The 19098-nt window shown below is 25.6% G+C and overlaps 3 protein-coding genes across 7 annotated transcripts; 2 read left to right on the top strand and 1 right to left on the bottom strand.

The window, feature by feature from the left end:
- The first annotated feature begins 823 nt into the window (after window positions 1-823).
- On the top strand, window positions 824-2815 carry LOC100646702 (tryptophan--tRNA ligase, cytoplasmic). The gene is made up of 3 exons (XM_012308387.3): window positions 824-1250; window positions 1463-2400; window positions 2491-2815. Exons 1-3 carry the CDS (start codon window positions 1124-1126, stop codon window positions 2656-2658), a joined length of 1233 nt encoding a protein of 410 aa, XP_012163777.3. The 5' UTR covers window positions 824-1123; the 3' UTR covers window positions 2659-2815.
- Window positions 2816-4118: 1303 nt separating this feature from the next.
- On the top strand, window positions 4119-14489 carry LOC100645370 (protein phosphatase 1B). 4 transcript variants are annotated; one of them, XM_003395469.4, is made up of 6 exons: window positions 4119-4285; window positions 4863-5788; window positions 6291-6408; window positions 8499-8610; window positions 8913-8967; window positions 14112-14489. In XM_003395469.4, the coding sequence occupies exons 2-6, from the start codon at window positions 4976-4978 to the stop codon at window positions 14127-14129; spliced, it is 1116 nt and encodes a 371-aa protein (XP_003395517.1). In that variant the 5' UTR covers window positions 4119-4285; window positions 4863-4975; the 3' UTR covers window positions 14130-14489. The 4 variants fall into 4 exon arrangements, with proteins under 4 accessions (XP_003395517.1, XP_012163775.1, XP_012163774.1 ...); XM_012308385.3 differs by lacking the exon at window positions 14112-14489 and having other exon boundaries at window positions 4119-4312; window positions 8913-13039; XM_012308384.2 differs by lacking the exon at window positions 14112-14489 and having other exon boundaries at window positions 8913-13039.
- Window positions 14490-15592: 1103 nt separating this feature from the next.
- LOC100643847 (beclin 1-associated autophagy-related key regulator) lies at window positions 15593-19084 on the bottom strand. Of its 2 annotated transcripts, none has more exons than XM_003395455.4 (9): window positions 18664-19084; window positions 18280-18385; window positions 18106-18187; window positions 17801-18038; window positions 17444-17625; window positions 17221-17377; window positions 16898-17074; window positions 16695-16824; window positions 15593-16607 (listed from the first exon to the last, which is right to left on the bottom strand). In XM_003395455.4, exons 1-9 carry the CDS (start codon window positions 18861-18863, stop codon window positions 16443-16445), a joined length of 1437 nt encoding a protein of 478 aa, XP_003395503.1. In that variant the 5' UTR covers window positions 18864-19084; the 3' UTR covers window positions 15593-16442. The 2 variants fall into 2 exon arrangements, with proteins under 2 accessions (XP_003395503.1, XP_048261981.1); XM_048406024.1 differs by having other exon boundaries at window positions 17221-17392.
- Between the last annotated feature and the right edge of the window lie 14 nt (window positions 19085-19098).

The following is a 19098-nucleotide window of genomic DNA, read 5'->3' on the forward strand; positions in this document are numbered from 1 at the left end:
CAGTAGAAAAACAGATTTCATAGTTTTAGTTCCTTACCGACGATTCGTTCTATGAAGTGTCTTCCATTTGTATAAATCATGGAGGAACAAACGAATGAAAATCTTGGCTCATTCTTGTATGCTTGATTTTAAGTTATAGATTAATATCGCTCTATAATACATACTGGAAGTTCTGTACAAATAAAAGAACATTTGTCAAAATGAGAGGCACTGATATATTTTTATGAAAAAACATTTTATCGTTCTTTGTAAATACCGAAATATCCAAATAAAAAACAAAATCACAAATTGCAAATTTACATGAAACTGATGAAAAGAATATATATTACTATATTGTCCAGTTGTTAACAACAAATTTGCATCCTATAACATTCATTTTACCCATAAACATCTGTAACACATTATTGTCAAATTATTATTTATATTTACATATTTTAGAATAAAATTAATTTTCAGATAATTTTAAACAGAAAAATTACAAAAGCTAACGCTATGATTTGTTTTAGATTTATTATAATTCATAATATAACATAATACATATTTTTATATATATCCAAAAGATATAATACATTAACTAGACAAGACTCACTAGAAGTAACAAGTTATCCTACAATTTAATTGTATATTAAAATAATAAAATAACTGTAAAATCAAAGTTTTTATGTAGATTATAACTAATAGCTAATTTCAATAGAAAACATTACTATATTAAATGATTTAATAATAAAGGAGATCATTATTTATTTGAATTTATCACCGTGAGATGACGTTAGTATTTCAGATACATAGTTCAAAATACAATATCACACTTACTATATTGACAGATAATTTGTTAGATAATTCGAACCTCACAAAAACAATTATAATTAAATTTAAATATATTCTAATAAAAATTAATAAATATAGTACTAGTAATCAACTGCATATGATAGAACTGCAGAAAAAATTACTGAAATTTCTTACCTTGAATGTACAAATGCGTGCGCAGGAAACATAGCATGCGGAGACGGACATAACCCTGTTGATTTGTAACCAACTCTGCGTTGCATATGATATATCTTTCTCCTAGGAATCTTTGCACGATCGTACTTAAAAGTCAGAAAATAATTAAATATAAAGAAAAATGACAGCGGAAGAAATTGAAATTGACACATCAACGTTAAATGGGAAAGCGGATGAGGAGGATATTGTGACACCTTGGAATGTTGCAACTAAAAACGAGACTGGAATTGATTATGATAAGCTTATTAGTGAGTTCCATAGAAAATATCTTTCATAAAAATCTTTGAAAAGTATTTTTATCACATAAAATAAAATGATATACTGTTGCTTTATTATCTTCATTTCATAGATTATAAATCCTTCCCATTTTTTGAAAGAGGACAAAGATAACATGCATATGTGAATATACACATTAGCTTATAATTTCACTTTTTCAAAAGATTTCTCTTTGTTATTATAGAAAAATTTGGAAGTTCCAAAATCGATGGAGAACTATTAGCGAGATTTGAGAAAATCACAGGACAGAAACCACATCATTTTCTTAGAAGAGGAATATTCTTTTCTCATCGAGATATGAATACTATCTTAAATCTTTATGAACAAGGAAAACCTTTTTACCTTTATACTGGTAGAGGGCCCAGTTCAGATTCTATACACTTAGGACATCTTATACCATTTATGTTTTGTAAATGGCTTCAAGAAGTATTTTGTGTTCCATTAGTCATACAACTAACTGATGATGAGAAAGCAATATGGAAGAACATAAAAATAGAAGATGCGATTAAATTGGCCTATAATAATGCAAAAGACATTATTGCTCTTGGATTTAAACCAGAGAATACATTTATTTTTTCTAATTTAGAACATATTGGAAATAATCCTGCATTTTATCAGAATATGATAAGAATACAAAGAAGTGTTACATTTAATCAAGTGAAAGGCATTTTTGGATTTGGAGACAGTGATCCTATTGGAAAAATCTCATTTCCGCCAACTCAAGCTGCTCCAGCAATTTCTGGAACTTTTCCCTTTATTTTTAAGGATGCAAAAGTTAATTGTTTAATACCATGTGCTATAGATCAAGATCCCTACTTTAGAATGACAAGAGATGTTGCACCAAAAATTGGCTATCCAAAACCAGCCCTGTTACATTCTATATTCTTTCCAGCTTTACAAGGCTCTAAAACAAAAATGTCAGCTAGTGATAACAATACTGCAATATTTTTGACAGACACTGCTAAACAAATAAAGAATAAAATTAACAAGCATGCATTCTCAGGAGGACAAGCTACTATTGAAGAACACAGACAATTAGGAGGCAATTGTGATATTGATATATCATATCAGTGGTTACGATTCTTCCTAGAGGATGACGAAAAACTAGAACAACTTAGAAAAGTAAGTCTAGTAAAAATTGAAATGTGTTCCTTAATATTAATAAATATAAGAATATATATATGTATATAATAATAATATATAAATTTTCAGGGTTATACTAGTGGAGAAATTTTAACAGGAGAACTTAAAAAAGAATTAATTGAAGTGTTACAGCCTCTGGTAGCTGCACATCAGGAAGCTAAGAATAAATTAACAGATGAAATAGTAAAACAGTATATGATTCCTAGGGATCTTGGTTTTGTGGCAAATATAAAATAGTTAGATGCAAATTGCTTATTATGTATATAAAACACATAGGAATACTTTCATCAGTTTATTTAATTTTATTTATTTTAGGAGCACAAATAATTTTTTCTTTAAAAAAATTATTTTTTATGTCATGATGGTAATGGATTAAATTGCTTTTATAAAAATACGTACTTTGTATTTGCATTTACAGTCCTTATTTATATATAAGTAAGAATTATCATTACAAATATATAAAAAATATATTTCATTATATTTTTAAATATTTAGGTACTTACTATTTGCATAATGATTATGCAAGATGAGTTTCACTAGAAATCTCAAAGCAGAAACCGTCGACCTGATATTATTGCGACATCGAAAACCGATATCATCTGTGTTGTGTATATATGTTTCATTTAAAATCGTTCTTATTTTCACATTCTTATTTCCAATTCTCATGTATGCAAACATACAGAGATCAGGCCAATGACGACATTTCCTTTTGAGGTCTCTAGCGAGGGAAACATCCTATATATTAAGATATGCGTAAAAAGAACAGTATAAAAAACAAATTCAAATATAAAAAGAATGAATTTAAATGTATATTATATATTATACGTTTAAATTAGTTTATATCTGCCACGAAAGTGGTTCATATTTACTAATATTCTTATTATTAGATATAGATATGTATATATACTATGTATGTTCAGTATAATGCTTATAATAATTTTTTAAAGTATATTGAAATGTTTAAAAAAAGGATTTATTCGAAATGATTAAAATATATAATTATGACCGTAATACAATATTTTTTACACTATTTCCTAATTTGTCAATTTTTTTATGTAATAAGACTAGATTAAAATATTTCTATTGCCCGCCATTTTTATTGCGCGAATTACAAGATCGTATCTCGTAACACTTTGTGAATATAGCATCTAATATGCTGTTCACAAATAACAAAGAAAACGAACAAATTCAAGCAATTAATTTATTTGGAGAAACAATAATTATACAAAAAATTCATGAAAAAAACAATCATTTAGGAAAAACAGAATTTGCATATAATAAAAAATGGCGTTATATAACTATTAATAAAATTATGAATATTATTACAAAACAACTTTTTATACATTAAATAATTCATATTATAATGTAATCAACAAAAGTTCGCCAAAATGTATTTAAAGAAATAAAGTACTATATTATATTTACAAAATTTTGAAATTTAAACAAACGCTTACTGACTATAACAATTTTGATAAACGCAGTAATCAGTGACAGTACAATTTATCATCGACAAGAACTTGATGTTGTTGTTTATATACTTGTTAGTGAGAGTTAATGCCAGTATCGCGCGCGAGTTAATTTTACTTCAGAATCCTGTATGATTGCCCAGGCTTGAGCGGAAATCGTGGGCTTTTGATTGGCGGATTATGACGCCATGAAACATGCTATTAATAACCGACGCATGCGCAGAAAATTACCTAGTGTATATCCGTCATTCATGCAAGTCGATTTCGTTGGTTCTGTGTGTTGAGCCTAGCAAAAGAACATGGTGATAGTGATATGAAACAAGTCTATTAGCAATACCACGCTCTACACATATATACTTTCGCAAAGTAACGATGATATTTGGTCACGATCTCCCTACGTAAGTTTCACGAACATGCAGACTGAGGTATAAACTATTTTAGTCGCGAAATTTGGCACTGCCAAATAGTTTCTTATTAGAATCTGATACAGCTTACGCTTCCGAGATTTTCCATTCCTGTATTCAAATAATTTATTTATTATTGACGAGGCTACCGTAATAATTATATAGTGAACGTAATTGCACGTAATTCGAATGTTTCCATTTACGTAAAACGTTATCGTGTTTCGTTTGAAATATTTGCATGTCGAGATTATCTTGTACGTTACGTTCGGTATTACAACGATGTTGTGTTTTAATTGCCCTTTTTTCTCCGCTTAAATTAAAATTATAGGCATAAAACGAAATAGTATCATAATAAACTTCTGTTACAAAAGGATAATTGAGACAAAATTCTAAGTAATAGCGTAGTACATACACATAAATAAATACATATATATGAGCTAAACGTGATATTGTTATTCAGATTTCGATTTAAATTCGAATTTAGAAGCAATATTTTTATATTATTACATTTGATTTCAATTTTGTATTAAAAATTAAGATTTTTCTACCTTTTCTATTTTTATAATTTTAGGTAAAACTTAGAAAAGTGTTATTTGAATGATCAGTTAAAAGATGCTGATCAAATAATATTTAAAGAGAAAAATAAATTAATCGAGCTGACACAGCAATTATTAAATAAATACTATGGGGGCACTTTTGGATACTCCAAAAACAGATAAATATAATGAACATGGCTCTGGCAATGGATTACATTATGGTGTTGCCAGCATGCAAGGTTGGAGAATGGAAATGGAAGATGCTCATAGAGCAATAACTGGTTTAAAAGGTGGTCTCTCAGATTGGAGTTACTTTGCAGTATTTGACGGTCATGCTGGTGCATTAGTATCAGCTCATAGTGCAGAGCACTTGTTAGAGTGTATCATGCAAACAGAAGAATTTAAAGCAGAAAATGTAACCAAAGGAATTCATTCTGGCTTTCTTCGACTTGACGATGAAATGAGAGAATTACCAGAAATGAGTTCTGGCACTGAAAAATCTGGTTCTACAGCTGTTTGTGCATTTATATCTCCCAGAAATATATACATTGCCAATTGTGGTGACTCTAGAGCTGTACTTTGCCGAGCAGGAGATCCAGTTTTTTCAACACGAGATCACAAACCAGGTTTACCTGCTGAAAAAGAAAGAATTCAAAATGCTGGTGGTAGTGTAATGATTCAAAGAGTTAATGGAGCTTTAGCTGTATCTCGTGCATTGGGAGATTATGAGTACAAAAATTTGAAAGATCGAGGGCCATGTGAACAGTTAGTGTCTCCAGAACCAGAAATATTTGTTCGAGATCGAGATGATGAACACGATGAATTTCTAGTTTTAGCATGTGATGGTATTTGGGATGTAATGAACAACACAGATCTGTGTAATTTTATACATTCAAGGCTGCTGCTTACAGATGATCTAGAAGCAGTTACGAACCAGGTTATAGACACCTGTCTGTATAAGGTAATGATGTCTAAAACTTTTTGTATATTTTATAATGAATTTCTTGCTACTAAAGGTGTGTCAACATAAATTATTTTTAATGTTAAAGATACTGATACTACATTTTAAAATGTATGCATTTTTATATTCTTTTATTTATTTCAAAACTCAATCTGTAATTTTCAATCTATGGTACTTAATGGTATTAAATATTAATTAATAATAATATATTATAACTTTTAAGCTTTAGAACATTCTATTTCTATCGTCTTATATTTTTATTTCTTATGTTAATTTTGTTTATATTTCTTCTATATACTTGTTGAATAGCTACAAATATATATGTGATTACTAATATGTTTTCATACATTAAAAACATATGTTTTATTAACATTTTATATGTTTGATAAAGAACAAATTTACAAAAAAATATTTATCAAATTTAATGTCTTTTTATATTTTTATTAAGCAGTCAAATATATTTTTTCAATTTTATTTGTTACAAGTACTTTTTTTGTTGCAGGGTAGTAGAGATAATATGAGCATAGTTTTGGTGACATTTCCTGCTGCTCCGAAACCAAATCCAGAAGCACAGAAAAAAGAAGCAGAACTTGAAATGGACATTGAAAGGAGAATCAAAGGTTCATTAACATTTCCATATTCCAATCAATTATATTCTCTCTGCTGTTGCATTAATACAAAATCACAATATCACACACATACTTGACATTCTGGTAGCTCTCAAATGGAGAGCAACACTTAATACCATTATCTAATAATCAAATTTTAGTACAATTCAAAATACAATCATTATAGTGGTATAACATTTACAAGTACAAATCTATATCAAATTTGTATTTCTTACAAGTTTGGAAATCAAATTTGGATCTTCATTTTTCTTTAAAAATATAGAAATATCTTATTTGCTACCTAAAATATATTAACTTAAAATCAGAATATATTATATAATCAAATATTTCTATAGATGTCAATATCTGATGCATTATCAAAATTTTTACTTTTTTGATAAATTACCATTTACTATAACGCAATAATATTTTAATGAATTAATTATTTATTTCATATATATGTAATGAAAATATATTTCTAGTAAATATCATGTATTTTGTCGTATATCTATCTCTAATTTTCTTGAGAAAGATATGTGCATATATACATACTTACATATTTCCATTAAGAAATGTTGAAGATTTATTCTTATGGATGTATTTTCATGTTATATATAACATTATTCTCTAGAAATGTAATATTCATAATCATTGAATATATAATTTAGCATGTACAGTTATTACAAAAATGTAACATTAGTAATTTTATAAATTGTGTGCAATACCACTAAAATAATTGGACAAATTTTAATTATTGATACTTTATAATTAATTATATGTGTATAATATAAAAGACTTTTGAAAAAAGAATAAGTAATATCCAGGTAGAAGGTCGAAATTTACATCTACAGAAATTTATTTCTGCTGTTAAATAGACATAGTTAAAGTCCGTGTTTTACAAATACTTCTCATCTAATGTAAATTCGAATTTTCTTAATATTCATTTAGTGACTTGTGCAAATGGTATTTTGTTATATTTATGATAACACATGATAAAAATCAACCATTTATTGCAATTATAAAAGTTTGTGTAGAGTAGATTAGTGAAATGTTTTTTGTAAATTCAAAATATCTAGAATATTTGTAAACACAAAAAACGTTTAATATAACTTTCGTTTTAACGTTTATTGAAATATTATTAAATCAAATAGAGTATATACATAGAGTATGTATTATAATACAGTAATAGAGTATTATATTAGAGTACTAATGATATTGCGTTTCTTGCTTCAACTGTTAAACAGATAGCAAGATACATTGATAGTTGTTTATATATAATGTTAGTTTTCTCTCTCTGTGTGTGCTGTCAAATTGTATTAATTGTTTCTCCTTTGATTAAACTCTTTTAACATCAATTATTAATTTTACTTAAAAATGCATTCCACCCTTGGAGTTGGTATTCTTTTAAACTTTTTTGTAAGTAAAATTTGTATTCAAAAGTTGTTTGTTCCTCTTTTCAAATATATTTAAGTGATATCACAGGTAGGTGAACATTTCCTTCCGAAAGTTTAGAAATACTTTACCTATTTTGAAATTTTATTTTTTAATAATGCATTTCTTATGGAGGAACATTACAACAGACATATATATCTGTGTGTATATATGTATGTATGTATGTATGTATGTATGTATGTATATATGAGTGTGTATTATATAAGATTATACAATTCCAATGGTGGATAAATTTAAGAAGTTTGTTAAAACCATATTTATTTATACATAAATATAGATACTAATGTGTCTACTTAAGACCGGACTTTGTATCCAGAATTTCCATAAGAAATGTACTAAAACACTAAGTTTTCCAGTCCTAAGTAGATGCATGAATTTTAGTGCATAGCATGCATAGTTATTTTGTTGTGTTTATCTTTTTGTTTCAATAATACTGTTCCATAAAACACTAAAGTGACACAATAAACAAATAAAATTTTTAATAGATTATATATCAGATACTACAAGATGCATCTGATTTTTTAAATAATATTAATCAAATGTTTTTTGCACAAATCTAATAGTACATGCACGCTAATAATAGTAGAGATAATATTTAAGATATAAGCATCCCTAATAAAAACAATTTAATTTTGTTATTATATTTATAGAAATCGTTGCTGTGCAAAAGGACAAAAATGAATTTGATTTTTTGCAACTGTTACAACTTCTTGTGGACCAAGAATTTCCTAATCTTCCTCCTGGTGGTGGACTTTCCGCTAAGTATGTATATTTATGAATTATTAAGTTTTTATTTCATCATATTTTCTATTAGTTAATAAGTTAGATATAAAATTGTATTAAGGTTATAGTTTCTGAAATTAAAAGGAATATAGAAATGTTATATTTGGCTTAGGTCCAAAATTTGAATTCTCCTCTTTTAGTGTTTATTGTTTTGGAATTTAATGCTAATTAAATAAAATAAAAAAAAAAACAAGATAAAATTATTTATAGTCTATACAATTTTACTAAAATATTAATATGTATTAATTAAAATTATAATATAAAAATTTCTTTCTTTTTAGGCAACCTTTTATTGAACAAGTGTTTCGAGAAGTTTGTCCCAACCGAGCAGATAGTGTAAGTCTTGGATACGATTTCCTTTCGATATAACTAACCTTTTTTTGTATACTGCATCAAATGTACAACTGTAATCATTAGACATCATCAATCATGTTCCATAATCATATAACGATGCAGATGCTATCGGAAATATCTTTATTTTACTGATCTCATCTAATGTAAAAAGAGATTCATTTTTAACTTGCAAGAAAAATATACTGGTATATTATAAAATAAATCTTAAATTAAGTCTGCTATTAAACATGTGCAGATCTTACATTCTTGCAATGCGTTATTGTTGGTAAAAATAAATTAGAGTTTAAAACTACATTTAAAAATCCTGAACTATTATACATTCACCCATTCAAAAAGATAAATACACAATTCATTTTTTAAATTTCTAAATAATTTTAGATATCCAATGATGATGAGAAATATTAATTTTGCTTTTGGAATTATTTATTAGAATTATTTATCAGTTAAAACGTTTAGTTTGCAATTTAAGTAACATAAAATTAACTAATAACATGAAAAGGTAAAGAAATTTGTTTTATATTACCATCCTTTTGCAAAAAGATATTGTGGATTGTAAATTAATTAAAAAAATGTTGTTATTCTACAACATTTAAACATTAAGAAATATCTCTTGATATATTTCACTATGAAATTTGGAAAAACGCAAAAAATGAACTCAAAGTACATCCTACAGCTGATTCTAATTAATATTGGTATTAGTGGTTTTCATAATTATCACTATCTATTGTTGGATTTTATAAATCCTTCATCCAAGGAGTAAAAAATGTTTATATTACAGTTATAAGCAGAGGATTTAAAAGTATTCTACCGAGAATATATACAAATATACCTATATTCTATGAAAAACTAGATAATGTGAAAATTAGTGTGAGTAATGTTGCTATAATAATACTTATAAATCATTTACTTTATTTTAATATATTTTAAATTAATCAACTTCTGTATTAAACAATTTACCAGAATAAAAAAAAGATGTATATTTTTCAATATTTTTGAATAGTAATTTTCTTTTCATAGATTTAAATTATTTCACAAATCTAGTTTTCCATTAAAATTAATCCTGGGTAGAATATTTATATCATATCCTCTTGCTATGTTGCTGCATAATATTACTATAAACGATTATATATTTTTGTAGCTCTAGAGAACTTACGCTCAGAACAATTACTTCTTAGGTCAGTTTTTCATGCTCTTCCTTAATAAATTTTAAGTATATTTATATAGCTGTTCATTCTATATTCGAAGATGTCTCAAACTTTGTCACGCGCTGGAAGAGTAGAAAAACTGATCGTTTAGTTTTAGAAATATCAATACTATGTATATACATAAAAATTATGTTCAGGAAATTATGTATCAATATTTTATTTAAATCGTTCTAAAAATCGAGCAGTAGGAATGTAGTAAGGAGGCCTTGATTTTAGTTTCTTAAGACGAAAATTACATTCGAAATTACATTATTTGTATCTAAATTTAAATAATCGACTTTATCTCAAATTATTTCATTATTTGATTTCATCACAACTAAAATTCTATGATTGAGTAAAAAAACAATTTTAATTATAAAAAATCAATATTTCATAAGTAATTTATAAGTAAAGAGAGAATATAAAAATCAATTAAGATACAGGTTTCAATATTCATCATACAAACATAATGACGGACAAGTAAGTATAGTACTTAAGATATATTACAAGAATAGCACATTATTGATTTCTGAAGACATTAAACGTATCTGTACACAGAGACTTAACTGGTTAATGAAACCACATATATCAGGTAATCATATATTTATTTTTTTGTCTTGTTATGTGATTAATTTTGTATCTCCAAAAATATATGTAACAGAAACTATCTGTCAAGGCCATCCTCAAGTATATAAATCTAGCATACATATACCAAAGTATATATTACCGTTCCTGGTTAAAAAAGGTCCTGAAATTAACTAACGTTAACAGTCTATTATCGTTTTAAAGTAATATATTAAAATAAATAACAAATTCCCCTGCATAGAGTTATCTCCTCTATTTTTACTAATAATGAAGTATGGAGTGTATAAAGGTAGTAATATGTTTTACTGATATCTTAAATCATTTACTTTATAGAGTTTGCTCATATAATAATTTTCATTTTACATATTTTTGAAAATGTTAATTATTCGTTGTGAACTTTTGACGAAATATTGAAAATATACATTATTCGTCTATAAATAATTCAAAATAAAACTTACAAGATAGTTAAATAACATTTAATTAAACTATCTTACCTTAGATATTACATATTCATACTATTAAAATATGTTTATAATTAAAAGTAAAAATTAAAACGCAGAAACTTTATTATTATTAAAATTCCTATGTACTTTTAATTAAGAAGTAAAGTACTTTATTCGTTTTGATACATGCAAGTATAAATTTATTATTACTCTTTTATTGAATATACTCGAGTATTAGTAATAACAAAAGTAATAGTATACTCGTGATAATGATAACAATGGTTATGAAAATAAATCCAAAATACATTTTTAACATGTGTTTCTTCTACTTTTTACTAATAGTCCTATTCTGTAATTTCTATTTTGGGCATGATCCTTATTAATTTTGTAACTTTATAAGATTTAGACAACAATGCTAATAATTATTTATTCATTCTTAAATAATACATATATTTTGCATTTTGTACTTAAAATATTGTAGATATCAGTACTATCTGGAATGGGGCTATTAGTTAACAGAAATGATAAAAAATATATGCACTTATAAGATTTAAAAAGTAGTAGCTCTTTATTTTTAGTTTTGTACGTACTTATTGTAATTTTTCTTTTGTGTGTCTCTTAAATTTTATTTTCAAAGAATTTCATTGAATATGCTTGCATAATAATTTTACAATGACATAGTAATTTCTATACATTATTTACTTTAAAAAAAAATTATTTCATAAATATTACATGGTGTACAAAATAAACAAAAACAAAGTTTCTTCAATGTGTGTACCTGAATTATGTTTTCTTTTCAAGTAATTGTAAATTTCTTAATTTGCATATTAATATCCTAAATTACATAATGCCTATTACCCTATGTCTAATTTTTAAATTTTCAATTAAAACAAAAGAATAATTTCTCTAAACATCTTTATCAAATTGATTGTTTTGTTCAATAATCCTTTCACATCCCATTTTCATTCTTCAGATTACGTTTCAACAATATTCAAGTCCTTTCCTGCAGTTCAAGTTGAATTCTCAGATTACTGATCTCAATCATAATCGTTGTTAGTATTTCAATATAATTACACATACTACATAATTTAATTTACAAGATTAAAAATACAATTGATACAGATAAAAGATCCTATTATCTCAAAATTATATCTAGAGACATATTAATATAAAATAATATTTGTATAAATTAATAATACACTTGAAAATATAAAATTTTACATTTGATATAATTTTTTTTCTTTTCTTAAGGGGAAGTGCTTTTACTGTTCACGTATATTATGTATATGTAAATAAAGACAATCCTTCCCTCATTTTTTCTACTAATAAAATTTCTTCTTAATTTTTACAGTGTAGTACTTAATGCATCATAAAATAATTTTGGAATGTGACATGCTTGATATTGTGTAAAATTATCTATTTTAACTGCAAATGTGTCAAGATCTTAATTGTTGAATTTATTAATTTATTACATCATGATAATGTTATTTTATTTGTGATTAGAATATTATCATTACTTTATTATTTATTTAACATTATACATACATTTACATAATTATGTATAAGAATGTATCAACATATATATATGTAAATAATATGCATCCCGTAATTAGTGCAACCAGCAATTAAGATCTTGGGATGTGTGTGTATGTGCGTGCGTGCGCACGTGTGTGTATGTGTGTTTATTTTTATATTTTTATACTAAAAATCCTGATATTTTGAATTCAGTATAAGAAAAAATACAACTGTATTATAATACCATCATACATAGATTTACTGATATGCTATTATTTATCTACATTATTGTATATAATATACATAATTAAACCCATATGTAATGAGTATAATTGTTATTTTCATAAGTGTGTGTGTTTTGTGAATGTTGATTTTTTATTATCTTGCAAAATTTTTTTTTTAATTTTTTAAATAATTAACACACTCTATTACACAATTTGTATATTGCAGCTTTTGATATTTAAAAAATTTTTCTTTGTTTCTATATGCCACGTATATTTTAGAATGCTTTTTTTTAAGTCAAAAGGATTTTGTTTGGAAATTTTAGTAGCCATTGGATTGCATTAAACATATTAGTCCAAATAATATTGTTATTTTAAATTGTATATTGCTGTATTTTAATTATTATCCCTTTATTTTTTTCCACTGCAAACTAATAATAGGAAGTTTTAATTTATGAGTAGCAACTGCTATCTTTTTCAAGTTTTCGAATGTTTGGATATTTTTAATCTATAACAATTTTTAAAAATTAGTATACCAATTTAAATAATATAAAACGTTTCCACAATCTTAAACAAAAACTTGAATGAACAACAAATAATATAAAATATATATAAACAATATATTTCAAACATAAATTTACAATTTACTAATAAGAAAGATATAGAGAAATGTAATTTATAGATACATTTTAAGATATATTTAATTAGTTTTTAAAATACAAATTAAACCTAAAAAATAAAAGAATATGCTATAATATAATTTGTTTCAATATTTGTCATATTTTCTAATATTTCAAGATAATCATCTTGATAACATTTAATATTTCACTAGTGTAAGTATGTAATGTATTTTATATCTTTAATTGATGTGATAAAAATAGTTATTCTCAACCTTAATATTGAAATATATTATTTAGATTAGTCACTAATGAATATCTTATGGATATAATGTTTAATATAATTTAATTTATTATAGGATTAAAATATATATATAGTCCATAATTTTATATTTTTTTAAATTATGATGTAAAACAAATAATATTCTATCTTTATAGAGAAATACTAAGAAAAATGTTTTTTTTCTTTTTTTAATTGTTAATAATAAGAATTTTACACTAATTGTAAGATAAAATGTATGTACATTGAAATTAAATTACTATATGATGATATGCTTACAGAATTCTCAAGCCAGTTAGTGTACTCAATATGTATACAATTTGATACATGTGATATACAATAAACTGGTGAATCAACAAGTCATGAAAATGAGATACCAAGCAACAAGAATTACTGAGGAGTGCTACAAGAAGAGAGACTGTGGGATGGTAATCGAATGATGCAAACATATTTAATTTGTGGTTAAATAATTTTGGGAGTTGCATTGTAATATTAAATTCAGTTACAAAATTTATTGTACAAAGCATTTTAATTTTTAAGTAAAGATTAAAATCTGATCAAGTTCTCTATAGCAATATACTATAGGTTTTTACTTTGAACATATAGTTAATGTTGTATATTATTATCCTTCTCTACTCAATAAATATTTATCAATTATATTTTATTGATTTTTTGTTATTTATATAATCCAAAAGTATGCAAATTTATACTTAAGACCCCCATCATATTACTGAATTAAAAAATACAATAAAATTGATAAAAAACAAACTCTAATTTATTTGTAATATCACAATGAAACTTTGTAGGTAAAACATAGCCATTTTATATAATATATAAACTGTATATCATTATATTTACATTACTTATCAAACTAATCCAAAATATTTTTAATTTTATCAAGAATATCTTGATAAGAATTAGATTTACATTTTTATTTTAATTAAAGCACATGAACTATGATGTGCTATTAAATTTCTTAAAGTACTTATCAAATAACATTTATAAATTTGTGCTAGTTTGTTTACAAATTTCAGTTTACATATAACATTTTGTATTAGTATTCAATTATAATTCCATAAAATAATTTTATCCTTGTAGTTTATAAAATGCTATAATTTTCGAAAAAACGAACACGTATAAAATTATTTAATCAAATGTAACCATGCATAATATTACTTATTCGCATAATAGATAATTTTACATTATGTTGTATTTTAAATTTAACAATTATAAGAGATAATTAGTTCTATTTTTTAATGATATTCTATAAAAAATGATTATTATTACAATTATTAGTAAATTGATATTACAATTAATATCAATTACATATACATATTTACTTTACATATAGGTATTCACTTTTCTCCTATATAATTATAATTCCTTCATAACATATATATTAAAATTAAAATACATATATAATAGGTAAAATGAAGAACATTTCATTTCCTATTCTTATGTATAATTGTAGATATTAAATAATTTGAATTGTTATTTTAATGAAACATTTAATTAGGAAAACGTAATTTACTACAAGAATTACATATATTTTAAGGATAATATAATGGTGCATCTATGCTACATTGGTAAATTTGTGCTTTAGTAGTAATAATATATAAATCACTTTTGATTTTTACTAAATCTACATAATATATCTTCAACAACACCTCAAATACAAAATTTACTTTGATATCATATATGTTATTCTTAATTTTAACTTAATTTAATGAAAAGTCATTAATCTAATACAACCTTGCTTACATCCATATTATGTATAGTATATTGTCAGGTATGAAGTGTTTAACAGGTCATATCTTTTTCGATATAATATGATCAAAAATATGTGTGAAATATATATGATATGATCATATCTACATAAAAATGATAACATTCTTAAGATATGGTTTTCCTATCAGAGACATTATATCGCTTATAAAACACATTAAGTAGTTTTAAGTAACAAACTTGTTATCTGATTTGTCCGATTGTATATATTTGTAGAAAACCAAAATACTATAGAGCTTAAAACATTATGTTAAAACCATGTTGTAATAACTTAGAAGTACACGGATAATATCATGATAGTAATGACACCTTTAATGCGAGGAAATATTTTATGTATATGTTAACAGATACATAATTACACAAAGTGCAGTGAGCATAAAAAAGGCAGTCGTATTAAACTCACATCTTATTAATGAATCATATTTATAGGTAAAGAATTATTGAAAATGTAATATAGTGTCCAAACGCTTGCCTGTACACTTACAAAATTTGTACCACAGAATTATGATCTATCATCAGCATACTGAAAGTATTTGGAATTATATTACAAATAATAGCACAAATCAGTATGTTATATAAATAGTTCAAAATAAACTAATCATCAGATCTTACAAAATTTGTTATCACGGAATTAAACTATTTCACGTACCATATATGAAGTAATAAATTCATACATGTATTTACAGTACATTATACTTTTAAACATTCATTCTTCAGTATTTTACATTTTTTAGAGCATTGTCAATTTTGTGTCTTTTGTTACATATGTTCTTACATATGTAGTTATGATTTGTATAAAAAGAGATTTATTAATTAAATAGAACAGTCTATTTGTTTGTTGTCCAACCACGCCAAATAGAGGCTATACTAGCTGCAGCACTTGTAACTAAGCCTCCAGCAACACTTTGATTCACTTGCATACTAGATGATTGTTGACTAATCATTGCACCAGGAATGGGAACTGCCATTTCAGGACAAGCAACATTTGGTACCTATGAAAATGAAATATTTATATAATATACATGAGACATTATTAAATGACACATCAGCCGTTAGTAAATTAATCAAAGCAAACTTACAGCTTCCCAATCCCAATTAAAAGTATCTTCCTCTTCATCAGAAGCAGAATCGTCGCTATTTTCTAAATCGGGAACTAATTGACTGTGTAATTGTGCTACAATATTTGAATCAACTTCCATTGGACCAATTCTGTCATAAAACACAAATCATTAAATAATCTATTAGTATATAATAACAATAAATAAATATAATAAATATATACCTTCCAAGATCACTAATTTCAGTATTGAGCAAGTGCATTAGATTTTGCAGAGTATGCATTGGATGTAAAACTGCAGTGTTGGTATTTTGTGTAAAACATAAATGTAATACATTGCTATTGAGCCTTGCTACTTTCTTGGCAAATTTTTGATCTGACATCTCATTTCCACAAAATTCTCTGAAAATATTTAAAAAGCAAATTTTAATAACATCCTATCTTTATTGCAATGATTGATATAAAAAATATTACATGTAATCCTATTTCTATTTCAATGATTCATACAAAAAATATTGCATATAAAAAATGAAATATTTTTGACATACCCATAAGCAAGTTTATATGGTAGCCTTACATTAACATAATAAGCAATAATATTAACCAACTGTGTAGCATAAGTTAAAGCAGCACTTATATTATATGCTGGATTGTGCATTGCAGTCTCTTTATTTGCACCTGGTACTCCATCTTTATTTGCTGCCACTAAAACAGATGTGTCTGATATTTATAAAATTTATTTAAAAAGTTCAAGCTAAATGGCATATGTACCCCATAAAGAATAAGCACTATAATCTCCACTTCCTGGTAAAGTTGGGGCAACTATACGATGTTGGACTTCTAGAGCATTTTCTGTATCATTTATCCATCTGCCTCTAACATATGATGTTCCAGATGCATCTGCCAGTGCACAAGTTACATCTGAACTAGCATCTTCCTCACTACTACACAGACTAAAAACAGTTAATATTTTCTTATCAATTTTTATTGATTAAAGAATTACTTCTTCTATAAAAACAAGTAGAAAAATGTTTAATAAATACATTTTGATCATCAATATGATCAAATATTTGATCATAAGTTTCACAATTTCTAATAATTTTTTAGGTAGTTAATGGATATTATTACCTTCTACTAGGTTGCACTTTAGATAATGGAAAAATATACTGAATTAATTGTTTAGCAGCAGTTCTGATGACTTTTTTCAACTGCTGTCTTTTCCTATCTACCGCTTCTTTTTGTTTTTCTTGTTTTGCTCTCAAACCAGTAACATAACGATGTAATTTTTCTACTCGTTCTTCATGTCTAGGTAATCTAAGTGCTAACTGAGAGTTTACGTCTTTGAGAATATTTAAACGTTGATTACCTGCATATTATTAAACTTCATTTAGTCTAGCACTTTCCTAAATATTACATAATTATGGTATATATACCTCTATTTATACTTTGCCTCGTTTCATTCACTAATGACTGGAGTAGTCTAACTCTTTCTTTACAAGTATTTATATCACATATCTACAAACCCAAAGAATAATTAAATATGATGATAATATACAAAAATTCATATTTTTTTTATTATTGACTTTAAAATATTAAATATAAAATACCAATTTATCCCTTTGTTTATGTTTTTCAAGAGCTTTTACACATTTTTCTTCCAATTGAGCTCTGGCAGCTTTCAACCGTAAAAGTCGCAATTGTTTATCTGCAAACCTGTTCAAATACCGATCAGAATAAAATATAATATTTTAAAAATAAAATATTTGAACGTATATAATTATTACTCATATGAATTAAAAGTTTAGAAATTGATGCATCGAAACTTCATAACGAATTTTATGTAATTTAGTTTTTCGTAATTTAGTGAGAATAAAAATTTATTTTTACGCTCAACATTATTAGAAATATTTAAAGAATATTTGGTGCCAAACAAGCTTTAATACATAAAAATAAATGACCAGTAAATACGTAAATTATAAGTATATATTCACCGTTCAGAATAAACAGAAGTTGAATGGATAAAATCTCCATTTTGAATACACTGCCGACAATGAAAAATTCGGCGACTATTATGGCACAGTGGGCACTTTAATAAATTCACGCTTAAACGATTCGAAACGTCTTCCAACTCTGACGAAAGCTGAAAATCTGCAGGTGCTGTACAAGAGCCATCGGAACTGCTTGTCGCCATAACCAAGACCAAGAACAATAAGCTTTCGTTTGTCTGTTGTCACTCATCAGCTGATCTGCTATTTACTTGCAATCTCCCGCCACTCCGTTACATGATATTTTTATCGCGTATCTTCACTTTTATACTTATCCATACTACATACACGCGACCTAATTTCACACAAAATTTCCATATAATTCGACGAGTAATCGTTGAATTATGGAAAAAACAAACTTAAATCTCAACTTACGTATCT

Source organism: Bombus terrestris, chromosome 5 (genome assembly GCF_910591885.1).
Source record: "Bombus terrestris chromosome 5, iyBomTerr1.2, whole genome shotgun sequence".
NCBI classification, from domain to species: Eukaryota; Metazoa; Arthropoda; class Insecta; order Hymenoptera; family Apidae; genus Bombus; species Bombus terrestris.

Coding starts and splice junctions, on each gene's coding strand:
- LOC100646702 (XM_012308387.3), top strand. CDS start 1,124: ATGACAGCGGAAGAAATTGAAATTGACACATCAACGTTAAATGGGAAA. Junction 1,251..1,462: donor TGATTATGATAAGCTTATTA/GTGAGTTCCATA, acceptor TTGTTATTATAG/AAAAATTTGGAAGTTCCAAA. Junction 2,401..2,490: donor AACTAGAACAACTTAGAAAA/GTAAGTCTAGTA, acceptor ATAAATTTTCAG/GGTTATACTAGTGGAGAAAT.
- LOC100645370 (XM_012308385.3), top strand. CDS start 4,976: ATGGGGGCACTTTTGGATACTCCAAAAACAGATAAATATAATGAACAT. Junction 5,789..6,290: donor TAGACACCTGTCTGTATAAG/GTAATGATGTCT, acceptor TTTTTGTTGCAG/GGTAGTAGAGATAATATGAG. Junction 8,611..8,912: donor GGTGGTGGACTTTCCGCTAA/GTATGTATATTT, acceptor CTTTCTTTTTAG/GCAACCTTTTATTGAACAAG.
- LOC100643847 (XM_048406024.1), bottom strand. CDS start 18,863: ATGGCGACAAGCAGTTCCGATGGCTCTTGTACAGCACCTGCAGATTTT. Junction 18,188..18,279: donor ATAAACAAAGGGATAAATTG/GTATTTTATATT, acceptor TTGGGTTTGTAG/ATATGTGATATAAATACTTG. Junction 17,075..17,220: donor CCATATAAACTTGCTTATGG/GTATGTCAAAAA, acceptor AAATATTTTCAG/AGAATTTTGTGGAAATGAGA.